The 23,308-nt window shown below is 41.9% G+C and overlaps 1 protein-coding gene across 1 annotated transcript in view; it reads left to right on the top strand.

The window, feature by feature from the left end:
* Positions 1-23,308, top strand: part of WLS (Wnt ligand secretion mediator) — a 98,788-nt gene that overhangs the window by 59,060 nt on the left and 16,420 nt on the right. Inside the window, exons 3-9 of the mRNA XM_033115477.1 lie at positions 4,509-4,633; positions 9,536-9,697; positions 10,748-10,884; positions 18,287-18,455; positions 19,723-19,820; positions 20,182-20,245; positions 22,213-22,356. Coding sequence (XP_032971368.1) covers positions 4,509-4,633; positions 9,536-9,697; positions 10,748-10,884; positions 18,287-18,455; positions 19,723-19,820; positions 20,182-20,245; positions 22,213-22,356 — 899 coding nt within the window. The remainder of the gene's footprint in view (positions 1-4,508; positions 4,634-9,535; positions 9,698-10,747; positions 10,885-18,286; positions 18,456-19,722; positions 19,821-20,181; positions 20,246-22,212; positions 22,357-23,308) is intronic.

The raw sequence follows: 23,308 nt of genomic DNA, 5'->3' as shown, positions 1-23,308 counted from the left end.
CAACATAGTCATTAAAGCTGAACTTTATTTCCGAGTCCATTGGAGGCAGAAGAGAAAATGATGCAGGTGGCTGACTTCACAGCTTTGCTGGGTTCCTCTGCCAAGTGCTTTCCTGTTTCTGGGTTTTATACTCCGGGTTCCTGGAACCTGGTAATTATTTTGAGTTAAAGGTCTGTATGAGGGTTCACTTCCCTAATAAAAGTGATAATAACAATAGCTAATCCTTCATTGCTTTTTGTACTGTTCTAAGAATTTTTGATGCAGTAGCTAAGTTAGTGATCACAAAAGACAGCAAAGGCTATAAGACTGTAGGCCATGAAGTTCTGGAAGGTTAAGTCCAATGTTTCTAGGGGTGGGGCTTTCTGTGCCTTGACTTCTCAACCTCACAAACAGGAATGGTAACCCGTGCCTCAAACTATATAGGAAATAAGTAGGTGATGTGTGAGGGTTAGGCAGAACATGTGATAAAGTTCATGAACAATAACAGAAATCTTTAGAAAAAAACTTCACTTGATAGTGGGATGGAAAGAAAAAAAATGGCAGTGTGGGTGCAATATGAAAAATGTTGCCTCCACAGAGTGACTCAGGTCACGTGATGTTTTATTAGCTGACCTGCACAGAGATTTTGTTTCATTTTCTTTTAGTTTAGTATCTGGTTTTTAGTAAATTAGTTACTGACATTTAAAAATTGAGAGATGTTTCATAACAATCTGAATTTCTGTCTTCTCTTGAAAAAAAGCAGGTCTGGTAAGAGCAACCCATGCTGCCTCATGATGGCTATGAGCTGGAGCTAAAAGCAGCTGCCTCCAGCAGACGCGGCTTATTCCCCTATCCAAACTCAGCCTGTCCTTGTTCACACATGTAGTTAGGGGCAGAACCATGGCATGAACCCAGGTGTCTCTCAGCTTCCAGCTGCATGCTATTGGGATCACATCACACTTCTCCAGTCAGTTTCTGAAATGGTGCTGTGTAGGTTTCAGCAACTCTTCCCCTCAAAGCTCAGGTTAGGAAATTCCAGACATATTACAAGTCATGCTTGCAGCCCTCCCAAGAACACTGCATATTTCTCTCTGGTAGAAAACTGCGAAGGGTATCTGGTCAGAGTTGAATGACCCCTTGCACGCAGGGTGCTTCATTCAGCTGTTGACGTTCCTTTTGAATTCTGTTTTCTACCAACAAACGTTGTAGAGGATAATGGGTGGCGCTTTGGGGTGATGCAGACCAAGATTTAAGTCCCAGCTCTGCCATGGTATTACTAAAACTGTATCCTGTTCCTACAATGTCTTCCTATGTATTATTGGACACCTATTCTCGGGCAATTTATATAACCTCTACATAGGATGGGTGTGAGGAACGAAGGTGAGAATGTTTACACAGAACTTTTGTTTTTATTAAAGACTTACATATTCATATTTTGTGGTTACTTTGAGGGGCTTCTTTCATCACAAGTTAGCCAGTTTTCTTTAACCAATACAAAAAAGATGATTAGCTGTTAAGACAATTTAAAAATAGTTGTCTCCCTCATGTTACCAGCAACAATATGACTTTAAGCAAGTTACTTAATGTCTGAGGACCTCAGTTTACTCCCTAACCAAAAGGAAATATCCATGTCCCCTTCATAGAGTTGTTGGGAAAATTAAAGGAAGTAATTTAAATGAAAGCATGGAAGTCACAGGGGCTTCAGATGGAATAGTTATAGATGAACACTCTTTTAAAGTTTTGTTTAACAAAATATTTTTCAACCAGTTGGGGGATTCCCAACAGATGGGAATATCTCTTCAAGCTGGGAGCGGGCCAGGAGGCAAACCTGTCTGGCCTTCTCACTTCCTGAGGCCCTTGCTCTAACCAGGCCCACACTAACATTTGCGGTGCCCAGGGCACCTATGAAGGTATGGCTGCCATATGTCTAAATATTTAAAAGTTATAAATAAGGCCAACAAATTGTTGATCTAAATAAATTCTATGATTTGTAACATTTACCTTGATAATGAACTAGAAAGCCAGGTTTGAATTTGAGATTCTTTTTTATTTTTTTTAATTTAAGCATCTGATTGGCTTTATTGAATGATTCATGAATCGAACAGCATCCCATCCAGTAAAATAAAACGGTGCTCCCTAAATTTAAGATTCATGGACTCCTTGGAATTCTGTGCCCGAATGTGATTGATCCTAGATGCCATGTCTTCCCATTCTTGGCTCCATCTTACAAAGAGAGGGGCCTTGTGTGCTTGTGTGTGGACACCCCAACCTCCAAGCCCCATCTGTTCATAGCCTCTTACAAATAGGAGCCTTTGACCACTCCTGAGCCCAAGGGTGCACAAGTACTTTTGTAGTTCCCCTTGGGAGGCTAAATCTGGGTAAGAGTCTCCCCCAGGCTGTGGAAGTAAGCTCAGAGTTGTCTAAGTAGGGAATTCTGGGGTCCTGAGTTCTTGGGACATGGCCTAAAGGTTGGGTAGACACATCTCTATGAAGAAGGGAACAGCTGGAAAAGGGCCAGACAGGGACCCTTTAAAAATGTGGGACTAATGGCTAAGGCCAGTGCTGTTCTGAACCCTAGTGCTCAAGGATCATAATATGTGAACTGATAATTTTTACAGCTTTTCAGATTTTTATTCTTACGTTGTATGGTTCTGGAAGTGCCCCTTTCAGCAGAGTTGAAAGTCCCGATTCCTAATCCGTGTTAGAAATAAAACGGATGTCCCTTGGGGCCTAGTACTGGAGCTCTGGCCAGTTCTTTCTGTTGACCACTGAGGCTGCCCAGCGAGGAGAGGTTGTAGCCATCCTGGCGTCTAATCAGGAGGGTATAAAACTCCAAGTGTTGCTTCTGCCAAGCTGGGTGTCCCATAGTTTCTTTTACAGACTCTTCCCCATTTTCAGCCCTGGGTCTCTGCACTGCTTGCTATATTCAAGTCGAGAGTCTCTCCTCAGACTGTGTGGAGATGGGAAGGTGTAGGAGAACCGGGGAGTCCAATGATTCTGTGCGCAGTCTTTGACTCAGTCACCCTGTTGTCAATGCCATGCCTCACCTCTGTCTTCTGCAACACCTGGTGCTTTCAGATTCTGAGTGGCTCGAGGGTCTATTGGACATGTTGGCTCACTTTTCCAAAATATCCCTTCTGTGGGAGTTTAGACTGTGCCTGTCTGTGGCTGTCAGGAAACCCTACTTTATTCATTTTTCATCTATAAGAAATTTGTTGAAATCTCTGGTCCGCTCATTTATCTACAATTTTTCCCCCTTCTGATTCAATAGCCCTGTTTTCCTTTGTCTTTTTTTGTAGAGTTTCAGGAGGGAGAGAAAGAAAAGACAAGTAGCCAATACACCATGTTAGAGAATTTAAATAACTAATAAAATAGCAGGCTCCAGTGTTCACTGAGGAGTTTATCTACATGAGATTGGCCTCAGATTCTTTCTTTTGAGCATCATTTCTTTCTCTTGCTGGATTTCCTCAGGATTCCCCACGCTGTCCAATCAGCTTCAAGCCACACTGGGCCAGAGGATAGAAAAGCCTTAAATTTCCAGACAGCAGTTATTCTCATCTGTTCCTCTTATAACCTGTGTGTGTTCCGGTTTCGGAGCCTAGAATCGAGTACAGGCTCATAACTCCAGTTGGAGCTGGCTCTCCATTCATCTTGGAAATGTGGTCTGTGCTTTTTTTTTTATTATTCTCCCTTTACCCATTCTCTTCTTGAACTTGGCTCAACATAGTATTAAACAGACAAATGGGTACAAGCAACTTTTATTCACCTAATCTCCTTAATGTTTTGTGGTGAATGAAACCCGTTCTTGGTCCTTACTGATGTGGAAGAATGTGTGAACGTTTGTTTGCGCAATCATTATATTCCTTATTATATTCCTATCTGTGTATAAGGCTTTAATTTTGGAAAAAGCCTTCATCTTGTAGATTAACATTGTCCACCATAGGAGAAATCGGTTTTGAGTTTTAGAGAACAGGCATATCCTATATTTGACAGCTTCTTGGAGGTAATTTTAAGAAGGGTACTTTCAGACCAGAGTATGTCCGGAAGAGAGCACCAAAGGTACTTAATTCATGACTCTGAGAGGGGCCGAAAAACCTGGTCATGTGTCTCAGAGAGGATACTCAGGCAGATGAGGTATGGGTTTTAGTACTTAAGGCACTTTTGTGGAAGAAGGACCTCACCTTCCGTGTCCTATGGGCAGACCTAGGACCAGTGGTGCCAGTTATAGGAGGATAAGTGCTGACCATGAGTCGGAATCTGACATCTGAGCTGTCTCTGAAGGAGTTGAAGTAGAAGCTCTTTGACTCCATGACAGAGCGGTTTTAGGAGGGGACCCAACATCCAGCCAGACTTGCATCCTATGAATTCTAAGTCTTCAGGTTTGGAGTGTCAGATTTGGAGTTTGATAGGCACTCATATATTTCTTTTGTCTTGTTGGTTTCCATGGAATAGTCTATAAAAATTTTTGATCTGTTCCCTAAGTATCTTCCCAGAAACCATTTCTGAATCGTGAGTCCTTTCTCTTGCAGGAGAAAATGCAGAGGTTTCCATGGACGTTGCCCTGGCTTACCGTGATGATACGTCTGCCGAATGGACTGAAATGGCCCATGAGAGAGTGCCCCGGAAACTCAAATGTACCTTTACATCCCCCAAGGTAGGATTCTTTGACGTCTAAGTTGATGGAGTTTTTATTTGGTTTCCAGGTATGTGGGAAGATTTGCTTTACAGTTAACAGACGTGTTCCTTATTTCGTAGCATGCATAACCCATATTATCCTTTGATTTAGTAGAGAAAATGACCATATAAATATATATATATATATATATATATGCATATATATACATACATATACATATATGCATATATATACATATACATATATGCATATACATATATATATATATATATATATATATTTCATGTCTCTGAAAGGGAGGAAAGAACAGAAGAGGGAATGATTTAGTTGTTTCTCTGAAATACCCCCATAAAAATAAACTCTTGGTTCTTTGGTTAATAGCTGAATGAGTCTGAAGAATATTGCTGAGTTATTTTGAGGTGTGAGAATCTGTTCATATTGGATCAAGGCTTCTGTCTACTTCTCTGTTTCTTAGGCATCTCTTTGTTGCCAAAGTTAATGTACAGGTATGAGGACTAAAAGTCCCAGTGATACCACAGACAAAAAGAAGACCTGAAGGAGGAAATCTAGTTTTATTTGAGGCCTCAGTCTTCTAACCCATCTTTAAGAGTCCTCCTCATCTGATTCTTCTAGGAGGACTCATTCAACCACCATGGGAGGGAGGTTGCCACCTTGTAACGAAAATAGGGAGACCTCTTTTGGGGGTCAAAGGCTTTGGATTCCTTAAATGTGAAAATGCAGGGGTTGACTCAGTGATCCTCAGAAGGTAGTGGGATTTGATAGTTTAAAGGACCAAGAAGGAGCCAGGGGCCCTTTTCAAAAGCCAAGTGCTGCCCTCACCCATGCCTCCCTGATATTCTGATCCCTGACCCCTGTTAACCCACCCTCACTTGAAAGTCTCTGTGAAGATGAAATGGAACCATACTTAATGTTACTATGGTTACTCGTTCCTGACATGGAGCACCATCAGTTAGGTGATCTCTGACGTATCTTCTGGCACAGAAATGGTCTCATTTTCTTTGTGTGAAGTGCATGAGAGTCCAAACCACACCGAAGCACATTCTTGATTCTATCATTTGTCACATGACATCTTCAGATTAGTTGCTCCAGAAGGACTTCGATAGCTTTGTAGTACCCGCTCCGTTGTTTGATTTAGTTCCTCTCCTCTCCTAGCATTAGCCTTTCCTAACTTTGCTTTTGCCTGTAAATGTAAAGTTGGGGTTTCCTGTGGAATGGTAAGAACAGCAGGCTGAAGCCTCTGAGTACAATGCCCAGCCCTGACCATCCTATCCTGAAGAGGAGTAAGATAGGTTGGGGCGGGTTCCCAGCAGTAACATTCGTTCAAAGTGTGGATTTGGAGTAACACATACGTGGCTTCAATTCAAGGTTGTATCATTTGCTGTCTGCATGACCTTAGGCAAGCTTACTTAATCTGTCTGAACTTTAGTTTCTCTTCTGTGAAATGGGATAATAATACCTGCCATGGAGTCTTTATAAAAACCAGATGAGATAATGAATATCTGCAGGGTGACTTTATCATTTAACATCTAGTCTGGGACATGATTGAGAATGAAAGGGAATGGCCCACCAGGACTCCCATGGGCAAACCATACACCCTACACATAAGCACCTACTGGGGCACCTGGCATTTATTAAGTGTCCCTTCTCTGGTTCCCTAGACCAGGGCTACAGAAAATGTGGTCTAAGAACCAATAGCATCAGCGTCACTTGAGAGCTTGTAGGACATGCAGATTCCCAGGTCATACCCTAAACCTCCTTAATCAAAATCTCAGGGTGTGGGACCAAGGAATCTGTTTTAACAGAATTTCAGTTCTTTCTCTTAAGCTGGATAAAGTTTGAGAGCCAACCTTTTGCTGAGTGCCAAATGGAGCCCCACCCCACCCCCAACAAAAAAGCCTCTGGAGTTATTTTGGGTAAGACCTTGGGGGGCAATCTGTAGGTAAAAATGAATGGTAGAGAGAAACTAGAGGTAGCAGAAGAGGAGAATAGCTAACATTTTCAGATCTCTGTACGCAACGGAGGAAATTAATTAAAACCTTTCTAGCTGTCGCTGCAAATTGATTGCATCTTTCAGAGGTGACACTGGTTGGATACCTAAGCTAAAGGATACAAAGCTTTCGGATATGGAATTTCATCCTCAGAAAAGGGAAAAGTCGTTTCTCACCTTACTTACACATTGGAGGGCGCTGAGCAGCAGCGTGAGGGGGAGGCCAAGAAGAAGCCTGCAATTGCTCCTTAATGATGGTTGCTTAATTATCTTTAGGAGGTGTTCATCCCTTTCGAGAAAGATTAAACCTCGAAAAGTGTGAAGGAAATGAATCATCAAATCTATGCTTTTTGATTGCAGTGAAATTTAGTCTTGAGTATGAAGATTAAATGAGAAATTGCTTTAAAGCTTTTTAGTCCCTGGTGAATTGTGAAGTTAAAAAAAAAAAAAAAAGTCAAGTTGCCACCCGCTGTAATTTGTCCTAATTAGTCAGTCTCATACTGGAGTTGGGGGTGGCTTGAGGGGGATGGGAGAAAGCAAAGAGAGGTAGGGGGAGTGTCCTTTTATCCTAAATGCCCTAAATATCAGCAAAGGCATAACTTTAGTGCATAAGGAAAAGTCCCCAATAGGATACAGTGAATTTGCCTTTGAGACATGTAGGCCAGGCTACGATCCCAGAATCCAGTGTGTCTAATTTGTTGAACTTAGGTTAATTTGTCTCATGGTTTGGTAGTGTTACCCTCTCTGTAGGGACAGGGGAGTGGAAGACACTCAGAGACCCATGACAGGGAGCTAGATGGGACCCTGGAGATTATCTTATTTAACCTTCTTGTTTTGCTTAGGAGGAAAGTGAGGCCAAATGAGGTGGGTGACCTTCACAAGGTACCCAGCAAGAAGCAAGGTCAGGACGAGACTCTAAGTGTCCTGGCTTGGAGTTCAGTGCCCTCCTTATCACAGCACCGTGCCTGGCTTCGGGCATGTCGGAGTGCAGCAGTTCCTGCTGAACTCTAGTATCCTCTTCCCCATCAGAGCCACAGGCTGGACTTGGAAGACCCATGCCCGGAAGCCATTACTACTACTACTTTTGGGACCATGGGTGAGATGCATAATCAAGTCAGCGGCATTATACTAAATACGTTTTGTTCCCTTTCCCCCGCAAACTCTCAATTTCTAGAAATAAAACAAGACTCTGACTGGAAACATATTAGAAAAACCCTCCTCTTGTTACTGCAGCAGGTAATCGCCTCCTCAATGCAGCTTAATTTGAGGCTGAATTAGAGCCTGTAATATATTTTCAGTAGTGCCTACAGAGGCCTAATACTCACCCTAATTTGTAAGGATAAGAGAGAAAGGAGGAGAGGGGAGAGAAAGCCAACCTATACAGAAAGAATCATCCAGCCTGCAGCTGAAGTTTGAAAAAGACGCAGGATTCTTTCTACAGAAAAATTTTGTTTAAATCTCACAAGCCAAGTCTAATCAACTGGTAGCTCCAATAAGAGGCCCTCAAACCTCTTAGAGGATGAAAAACTATCATGATCGATTAGTTATGTCTGCTATGAGTAGGGAAGGGAAGAATGGAAACACATAAGCCAGCTATTTGCCTGTTCTACCTCTACTTTGTCAATGTGTCTTTCGTCTATATTCAAAGTTCTGTTTTTTGAACGCTAAGCTCTGACTTTCTTAATAAAGAAAGCGAGAACTTCCCAAGGTCATAGAAAAACTTCCCAAGGTCATAGAAGGTACAGAAGATTCTTCATACACTAGTTAGACTACATACTCCTTGTTATCTTCCTTCTGATTTCTCCATTGCACTCTTTACTCTGAAGATATTTATAAACTTATAGAGATCCTGAGAATTCAGGATTAAGGACAACAAATTAGGTCTCCCCTATCACTTGATCAGGAGATGTATACCCAGCAAATATTGGAGCTGGCATATAAACCCAACATTGACGGCAGACTTTCATCTCTTTTCTCAGGAGAAAATCCTTGGCTGCTAAAGCTCATGCCTCTACATGCACATATTTACCCTGCTACCTCTACCCCTCGATAAGGACACAGAGCCAGGAGTCCTGGTGAGGGAGAGCAGAATTTAGTTTTCAAAAACAACCTGTACCCCTGCTCTCCAATCTCCCACTGCCATGCTCTGGGCAGTGCCTCTTCAGTTGTTTGGCAGGAAATTCAAGAAGCTTTTTTAGAAACTGGGATTAATTTTTGTTTAATAAAAATATCTGCTTCCTTCTGCCATCTTGCCTCTTGGGTAGTTAAGAAGCTCTGGAGACAGAAAATTCCAAGTGGGCATCTCTAACAACTAATCCCATTTTTACCTTTCATTCCTTTCTGTCTTCTCCAAATTCTAAGGGTTCCCAGAGTTGTTTCTTTTTCTGTCAAATCAATAAAAAGTAGATATTTTCTGCTGCTTGTAGCTTCTCCTCCTGGCCAAAGCCATGCAAGTAGTTAGTCATCATCCAAGACTGTGATAAACATCAGCAAGGGCTTCCTCCTGAACATTTAAGAATTTGACTGTTTCACAGAGCCCTACAGGTTGCCAGTGATATGCTCAGATAAAAAGCCTGCACTCCTGGTAGACCAGGTTAATCTGTTATGATGGTCAAATAAGGATTGAAGAGCTGAGAAAAGTGTAAAGAGATAGAAGAGATTTCTGCCTTTTACCTAACATTTCTGGTTCTACTTCAAATGTGGTGGGTCTTTTGTGTTTTGTGTGTGTGTGTGTTGTTTTTTTTTGGAGGGGGACAGGTGGGGAGAATAGCCAGTGGATACCATACCTCCAGTGTACCGTTAAGGTATACCTTTAAGTGTTAGCTTTTTAGAATTGCTGATAGGAGGCAAAAAGTTCAGACCGTCTACTGGAAATAGTGGCCCTGTCTCAAAAACCTTTGTTCTTCTTCTAGACCCCAGAGCATGAGGGCCGTTACTATGAGTGTGATGTTCTTCCTTTCATGGAAATCGGGTCTGTGGCCCATAAGTTTTACCTTCTAAATATCCGACTGCCTGTGAATGAGAAGAAGAAAATCAATGTTGGGATCGGGGAGATAAAAGATATTCGGTTGGTGGTAAGTGAGTCTAATTGATCCAGGCAACCTGTGACACTAGAACATTGGCTAAGAACACTGGTTACTGAGCATGTGTTTTGGGAGGGAACTAGCATCTCACTGTAAGCATCTCCATGCCTCAGTTGCCTCATCTGAGGAACAGAAATAGTAACACATACTCGTGACGGCTGAGATCATAAACTTGTATGAGAGATTACAGAAATGGAAAATAATGCAATTATTGTGCCCATTTAAGATGTTACAAGGATCATGATTGCATAATGAATACCACCAAGATAATTTTTTCCCCCATGTTTCCCCTTGCAAGCACAAATGTTAAAGGGAGTAGTGGTGTTTTAGGTTCTTTCCATTTTGTTTAACAGGGGAAAAAGTAGAACTTGGAGTAAGGAGACCATTTTTTTAATCTAAAAATAATCACCAAAGAAATACATATTTATTTCAGAAAATTAGAATGCACAAGTAAACACACAGAACACATCCTATCGTCTAGAGAACATATGCTCGTAATATCCTACCGTCTAGAGAAATAACCACTGTTGAGGTTTTGATTTCAGATTTTTCTATACATATATACATACAAAATCCTTCACTTAACAAAAAATGGGATCATACTCAATGTACTCTTTTTATTCCTTGCATTTTCACTTTAATGGTTATTGTGAATATAATACATACAGATTTTGGAATTCCGCTTAGCATTCCACTGTATAGATTTACCTTAACACATTTTATCAATCTCAGCCTCTTGGACATCTAAGATATCTCCAATTTTACAATGAAAACCTTACAGAAAAATCTTTGATCATGTTCCTAATCATTTCCTCAGTATAATACAGTGGATCCATATTTATGCCTTTTTATTTATAGTTCTACAATGCCTGAGAACAGGCTGGGAGAGTGTGAAGAAAGTACATGCTGTGAATGTGAGAGCTCTTGATCTTGAAAATTCAGCAGACAAGGTCTCCCCTCACCTCTCTCCAAAATGCATTTGCTGGTAGAAAATAACAGTAAGATTTATTCATCTTCAAAATTATGTTGGTCTGTCTCTAGGGAATCCATCAGAATGGAGGCTTCACCAAGGTGTGGTTTGCCATGAAGACCTTCCTTACGCCCAGTATCTTCATCATTATGGTGTGGTATTGGAGGAGAATCACCATGATGTCCCGACCCCCAGTGCTTCTGGAAAAGTAAGAACTGATTTGGGAGCACTCTGAAGGAACACAACATCACATGATCTGCCTGCCATGCTCCTCGTTTTGTTGGGGTCTAGTTCACGTGGTCAGTGTGTTACCTGGGCTAGTGATTTGACCTGGAGTCATTTTGGACTACTTTTTCTCCTCCAGCTTTCACATGCAAATTATTTGTGAATCCTACAGGTTCTTTCTCTTTGGGCTCTTTATTGTGTCCTTGTCCCTTATTTCCCATGGTCTGAATCAGATACTTCTCTCTGTTACCGTGGGTGAACTACCTTTCTCCGAGCTAAGCGCAACCACTCTGACCCCCAGAAGGCTGTTGCTCCTCTGGATATATCCCCTTTTCTCCCATATCATTGACTTTCTCCTTTTTGCTGGATTATTTTGATTAATGTACAAACACTCTATACCATCTCCCATTCTTAAACAAAATCCTTCCTTTTCCCACTTCCCCCTGAAGCTACCAGACCATTTTTCTGCTGTTTTCTTTTCTTTACAAAACTCTTCAAAAAACCTTCTGTATGTCTTTTTCCTCCTATTTATTTTATTTTTTTTTTTGGAGTCCATTTCACCCTCACCCCCACTAACTGCTCTTGACAGGGTCACCAGTGACCTCCGCAGTCCAAATCCAACGGTCGTTTCTCAGTCCTCACTTTTCTGGATTCATCAGCATTTGACATCATCGATCACGCCCCCTTTTTTCACAGAGCCTCCTCCCCCCTATGTGATTATCCTCCTCCTCTGCTATCGCTCAGTCTCCATTGCTGTTTCTAATCATCTTTCCAACCTCTTACACTTTGAAGCCGGAGCTCAAACTTTGGCACTTTTTATTAGCTATGCTTATTCCTTGGGTTGATCTCATCCAGTTTCACGATTTAAAAAATCATCTAAATGATGACTCTTAATTTATAATAAGCAACTCAGCTGCTCCCCAACTCTAGACCCAAATATTCCATCTGTTTATTCAATATCTTCACTTGCACGAAAATGTCACATGTGCAAAGAACACTTGATTTCCTCTTACTTCAAACTTGCTCCTCTTCCAGGCATTCCCATCTTAGGAAATATCAACTCCATTCTGTGCCCTGCTCAGGCTAGACATGTAGGAGGCATCCTTTACTTCTCATCTAACCCATAGGGAACTCGCACCATTTTCATTGCTACCACCCTCATTTACCACCATCATTTCTCACCGAGATTATTGGAAATAACCTCTCAACTGCTCTCTTTGCTTCCACCATTTCCTTCCCTATAATCTGTTCACAGCGCAGCCAGATTGCTCTCTTTTCAGTGTAAATCAGATCATGTCACTCCTCTGCTCAAAATTTTCTATTGGCTTTGCATCTCCTTCGCCTTGACCTGAAAGCCTTCTCTGCTCTGGACCCTTGTCACCTCTGATGTCATTGCCCATTCTCTCTGTCACCCACCATTCCCCTTGATGGTGCTCAAACATGCCTGGCATGCTCTCACCTCAGGGCCTTTGCACTTGCTGTTCTCTTTATCTGAAATGTTCTTTCCCAGATATCTCTGTGGCTCAATTCCTCAGTTCCTTCAGGCCTTGCTCTAATGTCTCTTACCTTAGAGGCTTTTCCCTATCCACCATGTATAAAATAGCACCCCATCACTCTCCATTCTTTTACCTTGCTTTATAAGACTCATTCTCTATTTGTTATCTTTCCTCCCATACCCCTCCTGTTCACCCCATCTGAATGCAAGTATCACTAGAGTGGGATCCTTGTCTGTTTTGTTTGTTACTGTATCCCTAGCATCTAGAATAGTGACAGGCACATACTAGGAGCTCAATAAATACGATTTTTTTTTTGATTGAATGAACAAATGAATGAATGAATGAATCTTGTCACTATATTGTTTAACCTTTTTTATTGGATCATCAGTTCTTTCATGATAAATTGCAAATTCTCTAATGAGGTATGTAGGTTTCCTCATGAGCGCTTTTCACTTCTCTGGTATCATACCCTGTCATTTCCTGATATGTGCTACATGCAGATCCCCAAATGCTTCAGGCTTTTCCAGGCTTTTCTGCCTCCATCCAGACTTTTCCCTCTGTTTGGAACACCCTTCTACCTCCCTAACTTTGACTCACAACTCAGCTCAATTTCTGTCTCTGTCAAAGTTACATGTCCTGGTAGCAGCCTGTGCACACCTCGATCATACTGCTTATCACACTTCATCACTCTTTATCTGGCTCAGCCACTAAATGTATCTCCACGAGTGAAAAGAACTGGTTCTATTCATTTAGGTATCTATAGCCCTAACAAAATGCTGTGGGTGTGTGATCTGTGTTAATAAACATATGTATTTCATTGGTATGAATGAAAGTAGAAATAAATCAGTGACTAAATGAATGATATTTTGATAGAGAAGTGACAATTAACAGTGTGACAGGGAAAAGCAAAATAAAAACTAAACAAGCAGCTAAAATTTGAATTTCATATTGTTTGGAGTCATTTATTATGGAAACAAATATGCTTATATAATTCATAGTTGCTGAGGATATCATAATAATAATGAGTGTTCGTAATGATCAAGTTAATGTAACCTGAACATGTAAGAGAGGATAATTATGTTCAATGAAGTCTGATTAAGAAGGCAATGGAGGGGAATGCTGGTCAAGATGGTGGAGTAGGTAAATGCTGTGCTTGCCTCCTCCCACAACCACATCAAAATTACAACTAAACTACAAAACAACCATCATTGAAAATCACCTGGTATCTAGATGAACCAAAGTCGTACAGATAAGGACATACAGAAGAAGCCACTTTGTGACTGGTAGAAGGGGCAGAGACACGGAACAGGCTCGTCCCCCATCCACATGTGACTGTTAAAAATCAGGAGGAGCCGGCCTGTATGTTGACTGTGGCTCAAGCGGTTGGAGCTCCATGCTCCTAACTCCGAAGGCTGCCGGTTCGATTCCCACATGGGCCAGTGGGCTCTCAAGCACAAGGTTGCCGGTTCAACTCTTCGAGTCCCGCAAAGGATGTTGGGCAGTGCCCCCTGCAACTAAGATTGAACATGGGCACCTTGAGCTGAGCTGCCTCCTGGATGGCTCAGTTGGTTGGAGCGCGTCCTCTCAATCACAAAGTTGCCAGTTCGACTCCTGCAAGGGATGGTGGGCTGCTCCCCCTGCAACTAACAAAGGCAACTGGACCTGGAGCTGAGCTGCGCCCTCCACAGCTAAGACTGAAAGGACAACAACTTGAAGCTGAATGGCACCCTCCACAACTAAGATTGAAAGGACAACTACTTGACTTAGGAAAAAAAAAAACATCCTGAAAGTACACACTGTTCCGCAATAAAGTCCTGTTCCCCTTCCCCAATAATAAAAAAATAAAATTGGGAGGGATATCTGACATCTCAGCTGTGGAGGTTCCCCCCAGGGGAGTGAAGGGTTCCAGCCCCACACCAGACTCCCCAGCACAGGGTTCCAGTGCCGGGGAGAGAAGTCCCCACAACTTCTGGCTGTGAAAACCAGTGGAAATTGTGGCGGAGTGACGCTAGGGCAACTGGAGATCCAAGAACTCTTCTTAAAGAGTCCACACATGGACTTACTGACTGACAGCCTCATTAGCTCTGCGCTCCAGAGCTGGTGCAGCAGCTGGAAAGGCACCAGGGACATATGGGGAGGAACTGAGTTGTCTGACTTCAGACCAAGGGTTGGAGGGGCATCTTTCTACCAGACAGAAGTTCTGGCCCTCCCCACTCCAGAGTGCAGATGCTGATGGCCACCAACCTCAGTCTCCATCAACCTGACTAACACCTTTTGTCCACCTCACCCTGGTGATTCTCTGAGACCCCACTCCAACTCCACCCAACTTTTTTGCATACTTCCAGTAGCTTTTCCATACAAGTGGTCTGTCTTGGCTCATACTGCAGAATTTCCTGAAATCTCTCAGAGGTTCACAAAACCCAAACAAACAGCATCTGAATTCAGTGTGTTCCATACCTCTTACTGAGCAGCCCCAAGCCCAGCACTAGTGAGCCAGCCTCAGTTTGTGGCTTGACCTCTTGAGGTACCTCCAAGCCCAGCACAGGTGGTAGCTATCTGAGGATTGCTTTGTGGCTCATGCCATGTGGCCCCGGGAAGGCCACAGGCTGTAGCTGAACTTGGCCTGCACCAGGGCCCTTTTCTACCATGTTTCCCCGAAAATAAGACTTACCCGGACAGTCAGCTGTAATGAGTCTTTTGGAGCAAAAATTAATATAAGACCCGGTCTTATTGTACTATAAGACCGGGTCTTTAATAATATAATATAATATGATATAATATAATAATACAATATAATATAATATAATACTGGGTCTTATATATTATATTAATTTTTGCTCCAAAAGACACATTGGAGCTGATTGTCCGGCTAGGTTTTATTTTTGGGGAAACATGATAGGAAGCTCCAGGGCTGGCACACATGGTGGCCAGCTTCAGATTCAGCCAGAGCATCACCCAGCCACCTTCAAGGATGACACATCCAAAAAGCAGACTGTGCAGGCACCAGATCCTTGCTAAAGCGAATCCTGTTCTGTACAGTCAGCCTTTGCACCACAGCTCCTCCACTGTAGTTACAGCCAGTCCTCACAACCAGTCAACTCAAGGGTCGGTCCCTCTCATTGACGTGCAAACGGCTACCAAGGCTCAACTGTGACTGGAGGGCACATACAACCCACACAAGGGACACCTGCAGCACCCAGCTCAAGTGACCAGGAAGAATGCACCACTGGATCCCACAGCACACCTACTACATAAGGCCATTCTACTAAGACCAAGTGACATAGCAGCAATACCTAATACATAGAAACAAACACAAGGTGGCAGCCATAATGGCAAAACAAACATATCCTGAATGAAAATCAAAGAAAAGCTCCAGAAAAAGAACTAAACAAAATGGAGACAAGCAATCTACCTAATGCAGAGTTCAAAACACTGGTTATAAGGATGCTCAGTGATATCCTCAAGAAAAAGATAGGAAACTTAAAAATGGGGATAGAAAATGTAAAAGAGAATCAGTCAGAAATAAAGACTATAATAACTGAAATGAAGAATATATTAGAGGAAATCAACAGTAGATTAAGTGAAGCAGAGGTTCTCATCAGCGATTTGGAAAATAAGGTATCAGAAAACATCCAATCAGAATGGCAAAAAGAAAACAGAATCCAAAAATTGAGGTTAATTTAAGAGGCCTTTGAAACAATATCAAGAATACCAACATTCATATCATGGGTGTACCAGAAGGAGAAGAGAGAGCAAGGAATTGAAAAACTATTTGAAGAAATAATGATGGAAAACTTCCTTAATCTGGCGAAAGAAATACACACACAAACACAGGAAGTGCAGAGAGTCCCAAACAAGATAAACCCAAAGAGACCCACACCAAAATGCCAGAGGTTAAAGGCAAAGAAAGAATCTTAAAAACAGCAAGAGAAAAGCAGTTACCTACAAGGAAGCTCCCATAAGAGTATAAACTGATTTCCCAGCAGAAACTTTGCAGGCCAGAAGGGACTGGCAAGAAATGTACAACATGATGAAAAGTAAGGACCTACAACCAAGATTACTCTACCCAGCAAAGCTATCATTTAGAATCAAATGACATAAAAAGAACTTTCCAGACAAGAAAAAGCTAAAGGAGTTCATCACCACCAAACCAGTATTATAAGAAATGTCAGAGGGACTTCTTGAAGACAAAAAAAAAAACGGGGAAAAAATGAATAAAATGGTCATAACTATGTATCTACCAACAATTACTTTCAATGTAAATGGATTAAATGCTCCAATAAAAGATAGGGTGTCTGAATGGATAAGAAAACAAGACCTTACATATGCTGCTACAAGAGATCCACTTCAGATCAAAAGACATACAGAGACTGAAAGTAAAGGGATGAAAAAAGATATTTCATGATAATGCAAATGGAAAAAATTAAAATGAAAGCTGGCATAGCAACACTTACACTAGACAAAATAGACATTAAAACAAAAGCTGTAACAAGAGACAAAGAAATATCCAGTAATCCCACTTCTGAGTATTTATGCAAGTAAACCCAAAATGCTTCTTCGAGGGGACATTTGCATCCATATGTTCATTGCAGCATTGTTAACAATGGCCAAGATGTGGGGGAAGCCTGGGTGTCCGTTGATGGGTTAATCAAAAGAAAGGAGGTGGTACATACACGCAATGTAATATTGCTCTACCATTGAAAGGAATAGGTTTTTGCCATCTGTGGAAGCATAGATGGACCTGGAGGGTACTAGGCTGAGTGGAGTATGTCAGACAGAGAAAGACCGATGCAGTGTGATTTTGCTTATATGTGGAATCTAAAGAAGAAAATAAACAAAACTGGAACAAACTTATAGATACAGAGAACATTTTGATGGGTGCTAGATGGGAAGGGGGGTTCGGAGGGATAGGTGAAAAAGTAGAAGGGATTAAGGACAAATTGGTTGTTACAAAGTAGTCAGGGGGATGTAGGGTATAGCATAAGGAATGTAGTCAATAATACTGTAATAACTGTGTATGGTGTCAGATGGGTGCTAGAGTTATCAGGGTGTTAGATGTGAGAGGTATTGGGGGGCAGATGAAAAGTGAAGGGATTAAGAAGTACAAATTGGTAGTTACAAAATAATCATGGGATTGTAAAATAAAATATAAGGAATATAGATAGTCAACGATATGATAATAACTAAGTGTAGTGCCAGGTGAGTACTAGACTAGTCAGGGGGATCACTTCTTAAATTATGTAAATATCTAACCACTGATGTACACCTGAAATTAATGTAAAATAATATTGAATGTCAACTGTAATTGAAAAATTACAAAAGGGGGGAAAAGGTGAAGGGGAATAAGAGAGAGGTTCAAAGTTCCAGGTATAAAAGAAATAAGTCATGGGGATGTAATGCATTCATGAACATAGGGAATATAGTCAGTAATATTGTGATAGCATAGTGTGGTGTTAGATGGTTGCTGGACTAATCATGGTGATTGGTTACTTAGGCATATAAATGCTGAATAACTATGGTGTACACCTGAAACTAATATAATATTGTATGTGAACTATATTTTAATACAAATCTTTTTTAAAAGGAGGGTTAAAACATTGTAGGAAACTCTTAATCTGAGATGGTACCAAAATGAAATTCCAGAGATTAAGGAGGTTAGGTTCAATTATATAGATAAATTAATGTAACAGTCCTTTATTCTGCAGTGGTGCCAACAAAATAATGCATTTTTGCATTTCTGTGTAGAAACTCATTAAGAGAGCTACGAAACTGATTATATTACTTCAGTCCCAATAAGTAACCTCTTAATCCCCCAAACTGGCTTTTGATCTTTGAGGATCTGCCTCCCAAATGACTAAAGTTGTTTTCCTGATATTTTCTCACCATCAGAGTCATCTTCGCCCTTGGGATTTCCATGACTTTCATCAATATCCCAGTGGAATGGTTTTCCATTGGGTTTGACTGGACCTGGATGCTATTGTTTGGTGATATCCGACAGGGCATCTTCTATGCAATGCTTCTCTCCTTCTGGATCATCTTCTGTGGCGAGCACATGATGGTAAGAGCCCCTGGGAAGGGGCAGCGGATGAGGCAGAATAAATTAGCGGTTACAGGAGTGAGCTCTGGAGTCAGACCCTCAGTTCAAAGTCCTACTTCACCACTTACTAGCCGACCTTTGGCAAGTGACTTGATCTCTCTGAATCTCAGGTTCCCCATCTATAAAATGGGATTTATGTATAGGGTTTTTGTGAGATTTAAACGATTTAAACATACTTAGCAGAAAGTAAACACAAATATTAATGATTATCGTTATTTCTTGTCCTTGGGCTTCTGATCGACCTCTCTCCAGAACCAAAGTAACCACCAGAGAATGTGGGCCCAGTTCTTTCCAGCGGGCAATTTGTCCAGGTGTCCAGGTAACCCCTATTACCCTGGAATACTGACCTCCTTGGTCAGTTTGCACAGACACCAAATCATATTTCAAGAGGAATTGAAGGGACCGTGGATAAAAATAAGAATGGTGCCATCATCACGTGGCTAAAATGATACGCCAGCTGGAGCTTGGGCCCCACATCAGGCAAATGTGCTTCATAGTTGAGTGGACTGTATTTAAACTCCATTGTGGTTTGATCATTGCTTCTGAAGTCTTGCAGTCCTTTCAGGAGAGCAGTGAGAGGAGAAAAAGCCTTTTGCCTACTGCTAGGGTGGATAAGGGATCCACCAGCTGTGACACACTGAGAATATGTCCTAAGCAGCAAGGACTGGACACAGAGGGGACTCAGCTGTAGAAGGAGGAAAGCCTGCCAAGGGTGGATTGCCAAGAGTGAATTGGTGTGGACTATCCACATGGTCCCAGCCTGGATGCTAAGATAGATCTTTGGCTTTTCTCCGTTTTCTCACTTTAAAGACAGGGAAAACATGTATCTATTTTCCTAACCATAAGAGACCTCTTACACTTGACACACTTTATGGCTTAGAGTCTTTATTTTTTCCTCTGGGGACAACCCCACCTTAACAAACACAAGTGATAACTCACATAGGAATTTAATTCTGAATGAGTGGTTCTGTGGACCACTAAGCTGCAAGGTCTGTGTTCCTGTAGCATCCTTTTGTTGTTACTTCGAGAGCCCTTAAGGATGGGCTGACAAAAGTGAGTGCCTTAGGAACAGAGATTTTGGTGTTACTCATTCTCATATGCCTAGAGTTTACCATGATGCTTGATACACAACAGTTTGTCAGCAAGGATTGTTTGAATGACTGACTCACCTGTAGAATTGCTTTGCTCTTCCCATGTTTATTTCATTTCTCAATTCGGCTTCCCTCAGGATCAGCATGAGCGGAATCACATAGCAGGGTATTGGAAGCAAGTCGGACCCATTGCTGTTGGCTCTTTCTGCCTCTTCATATTTGATATGTGTGAGAGGTGAGCAGATGCCTGTGGGACTCTGAGCTGAAATGTGTATCACCATGTCCACTCCCAGCTCTTTACAAGTATTCAAAAGGGAGAAGGGTGGTTGGAAGCCCGTGGAATAGAAGCGTTGGGCATGGTCCCATCCTCAGATAAGGATTGGGATTAAATCGAAGCCAAAGCTCTTCATAGATGCAAAATATTTGGGCTGATCATATTCTTCAAACTCTTTCTCTTGAAATCCTCTGTGACTTTTGTTAGTCTAAATAGAGCCCCCACCCCTCCTGCTGAAAAGCGAAGAATATGTAAAAAGGAAAGTTCCCCATTGCCTGTGTATTAATTTTGTCTTACCTTTCTATCTCTTTTCTCTTTGTAGAGGGGTACAACTCATGAATCCCTTCTACAGTATCTGGACTACAGATGTTGGAACAGAGCTGGCTGTATCCTTCCTGGATGGGCTCAGGGTTTTATTTCTTCCCATCACCCCCCTAGTCCCCAAGATCCTTTGCTAATGATGTTCTCCATATGTGTTCAGCCAGAGCTTTGATCCTTAGACAAATGATAACAGCACAATTAAGGACACTAATGAGAAGAATTAATGCTTGCTTTCAAGCCTGGGTGAGAGCCCACAAAATACGAATGTTGCAGCACGTCCCCACAGCAGAGGGATCAGAGTTGCTGTTTTTATTGCACCCTGTCTAGCTATTTTACACTTGCTTACTGCAGACTGAAGCATGACTAGCTTTTCCCTGGAGCCACAGAGGTTCATATGTGGGCCCCTGTGAGAGAGCCTATTTCTGAAGTCATGTGTGTGTGAGACTTTGTACAGTAACCTTGGTGTGCTGGCATACCATGCGGTTGCTATTAATTTCTGAGACCAAGTGGGGATAAGGCTAAGGTGATTAGTTCCAGAGGCGTCTCCAAAGCTTCTGGTTGGTTGGTATAAATTCTGTCTCAGTCATCTGCAGGAAGCAGAAGTGACAGTCTTAGCTTATCCCTTTTAGGATGCTGGATTTAAATATTTTATCTTTCTGAATAATATGTTAAATACTTTGGGAGAAAAATACTGTCCTCTGGAAAAGGGACAGAGGCTTGAGTTGTTTTCTTTCTTGATGGATAATATCTTGTCATGTGCTGGTAAATATGCTTTGTTCGGCCATGATGTTTATATTGGCTTCTCAGTATCCCAAGAACTTTGTGAGCAAGTTAAATCAGTAGTATCATTATCTTAAAGACGAGAGAGTTGAGCTTTTCCATTCCCCCACTCCTCCCCCCAACCAAAAAATGTTAGTTTCACCACAAGGGGAATATTTATAATGTTAAGTCTACTCCAACCCTTTTGTTCTACAGATATGATGGAGGTCCTGGGAGGCAAATAAAATTTCAAGTCTTGCAGCAAATAACGATAGTTCCTTCATTCCAAGGTAATATTGATTTTAGGGACAGAAGGCAAAACTTCATTAAATGTATTAGTTAATGAAATAATACATGCTGAGTTCACACATATTAAAATATTTTAAAATATGCAGCTTGAGGTAGAGTTGTAGCAGACTCCAAGCCTTGGTGGTTCTCAGATTGAGCTTTGAAGAGGTGTCAAGAGTCGCCCTAATCCATCTCAAAGTATATAGCCACTACCCTCCACTTCCACCTTGGCCATGTGTCCTTCTGCTCCCTGTTCCATTTCACAAGATTTTTCTGGTGGTGGACAGAAGATTGCAAACAGAACTTCATCCCTGGTTTTACTTCAAGACCTTCAGTCCCATGGCAAGCATCCCTTAGCAGCTGCTGCTACTGTACCCAACCCCCACTCCATTCCCTTCCATTTCCAGGCTGTCTCAATCACCTTATAAAAATCCAGAGACTCACCCAGTGGATTCCAAACGTGGTTATAATTGGATTCCTTGCCCTTGCAAAATCTGATTTTGTATATTTGCCGTGACAGACCTGGGCCACCTGTATTGTAACTCCTCCAGTGATTTTAATGCAGCTTTCCACCTGATCAGTATTTTGCAACCAATATCCAATATTTTAGTGCTTTTCAAATTTATTCTGTATATGAATTTCCCAAGGACCTTGTGAAAAAGCAAATTCTGATTCAGTAGGTCTAGGGTGGGCCCCAGCGTCTGCATTTTTAACAAGCAAATCTTCGTTTCTCTTCTTACTTGGCTTAGAGAGCAATTTGGAACATTCCTCTCCATGGTGCTTTTGTGTCAGAAAACCTCTATCACTAGGAAAACAAAACTAAACTAAAAAACCTCTGTCACTGGCGTTAGCATGCCAGGTTTTAATATCTTTTCCCCCCTGAAAATTGCCTGAACGTTTGGAGACAAAGGGTATTGCCAGCAGAGCTGAGGAGAGTGCTTGTATCCTTGGCTCACCTGCCACTTCCTTTACTGGACACTGTCAGATGGCCTTCATCATTGTGGCTGGCATCTGCCTCTGCCTCTACTTCCTGTTTCTGTGCTTCATGGTATTTCAGGTGTTTCGGAACATCAATGGGAAGCAGTCTAGCCTGCCAGCCATGAGCAAAGTCCGGCGTCTGCACTACGAGGTAAGCAAATCTCTCAGGTCATTCAGGAGCTGGTTGGTACTCGCTATCTCCTGCTTGATGTGTAAACACACACACATACACACACACACCCATACACCTGGAGATTGGAAGCATTTCCTTCAAATACACGTTGAGAGATGCACATGTAATATAGGATCTCTGGGCAAAATAAGAGGCTAAATCCTGCTCTGAGAAGCATCTAGCTGGCCTGTCTGAATTTTGGAGTTTTCTGTGGTATAAATGTCTTTCTATCCCCAGTGAGGAGTAAACTTGTCCAGCAGGTTCTTCAGCTTTGGGATGGAATGTAGGTGCATACTAGATGGGAGATCTGAGTATGGTAGAATTGGGATTTGGCTTGGGATGAGGCATTAGTTAAGGTTCCTTTGCTGAGAATCAGCCTTAAGACTGGGGTTCAGCCCAGGTGATCTGATTTCCAGACCCCAGAGGACCCCTGAAACATCCAGCAGGTGCTCAGAGTTCAGTAACCTCTGCTTAAAGATTATGTGCCTCATTCAAGTAAAACACTCCACATTCTCCAATCTCTAATGCAGGCAACACATTCTTAATTTCTCAAGGGTGCCTTGGGCTCATGCCTAAGTGGCTTTCCTTAGAGACATGGGCCTAATTCCTCTGTGAAAAGAAACAGAAACTGCAGAACCACGGGGTTTCTATACACAGTGGATCTGCAAATAAGAGCCCCTGCATAACAGGCGCCCCTCCCCAAAACACAGGTTCCCTTCAGTCCTACTCTCAGGAAGCCCTGGGCACTTTCTGAAGCTTTGCCTGTCTCTAGAGTTGGAGTGACACATGAAAAAATTCAACCAAATCCACTTCATGTTGATTAATATGCACATTTCTTTTTGTTCACTGAAGCAGAATTTTATTACAACCGCAGAAAACTTGGATTTGGTAACTTTGAACCCTTGCAGAGAAGCATAACCAGCTTAGCAGG

Source organism: Rhinolophus ferrumequinum, chromosome 9 (assembly GCF_004115265.2).
Source record: "Rhinolophus ferrumequinum isolate MPI-CBG mRhiFer1 chromosome 9, mRhiFer1_v1.p, whole genome shotgun sequence".
NCBI lineage: Eukaryota > Metazoa > Chordata > Mammalia > Chiroptera > Rhinolophidae > Rhinolophus > Rhinolophus ferrumequinum.
The sequence above is the reverse complement of the archived record's forward strand: the minus strand, read 5'-3'. Positions and strand labels throughout refer to the sequence as shown.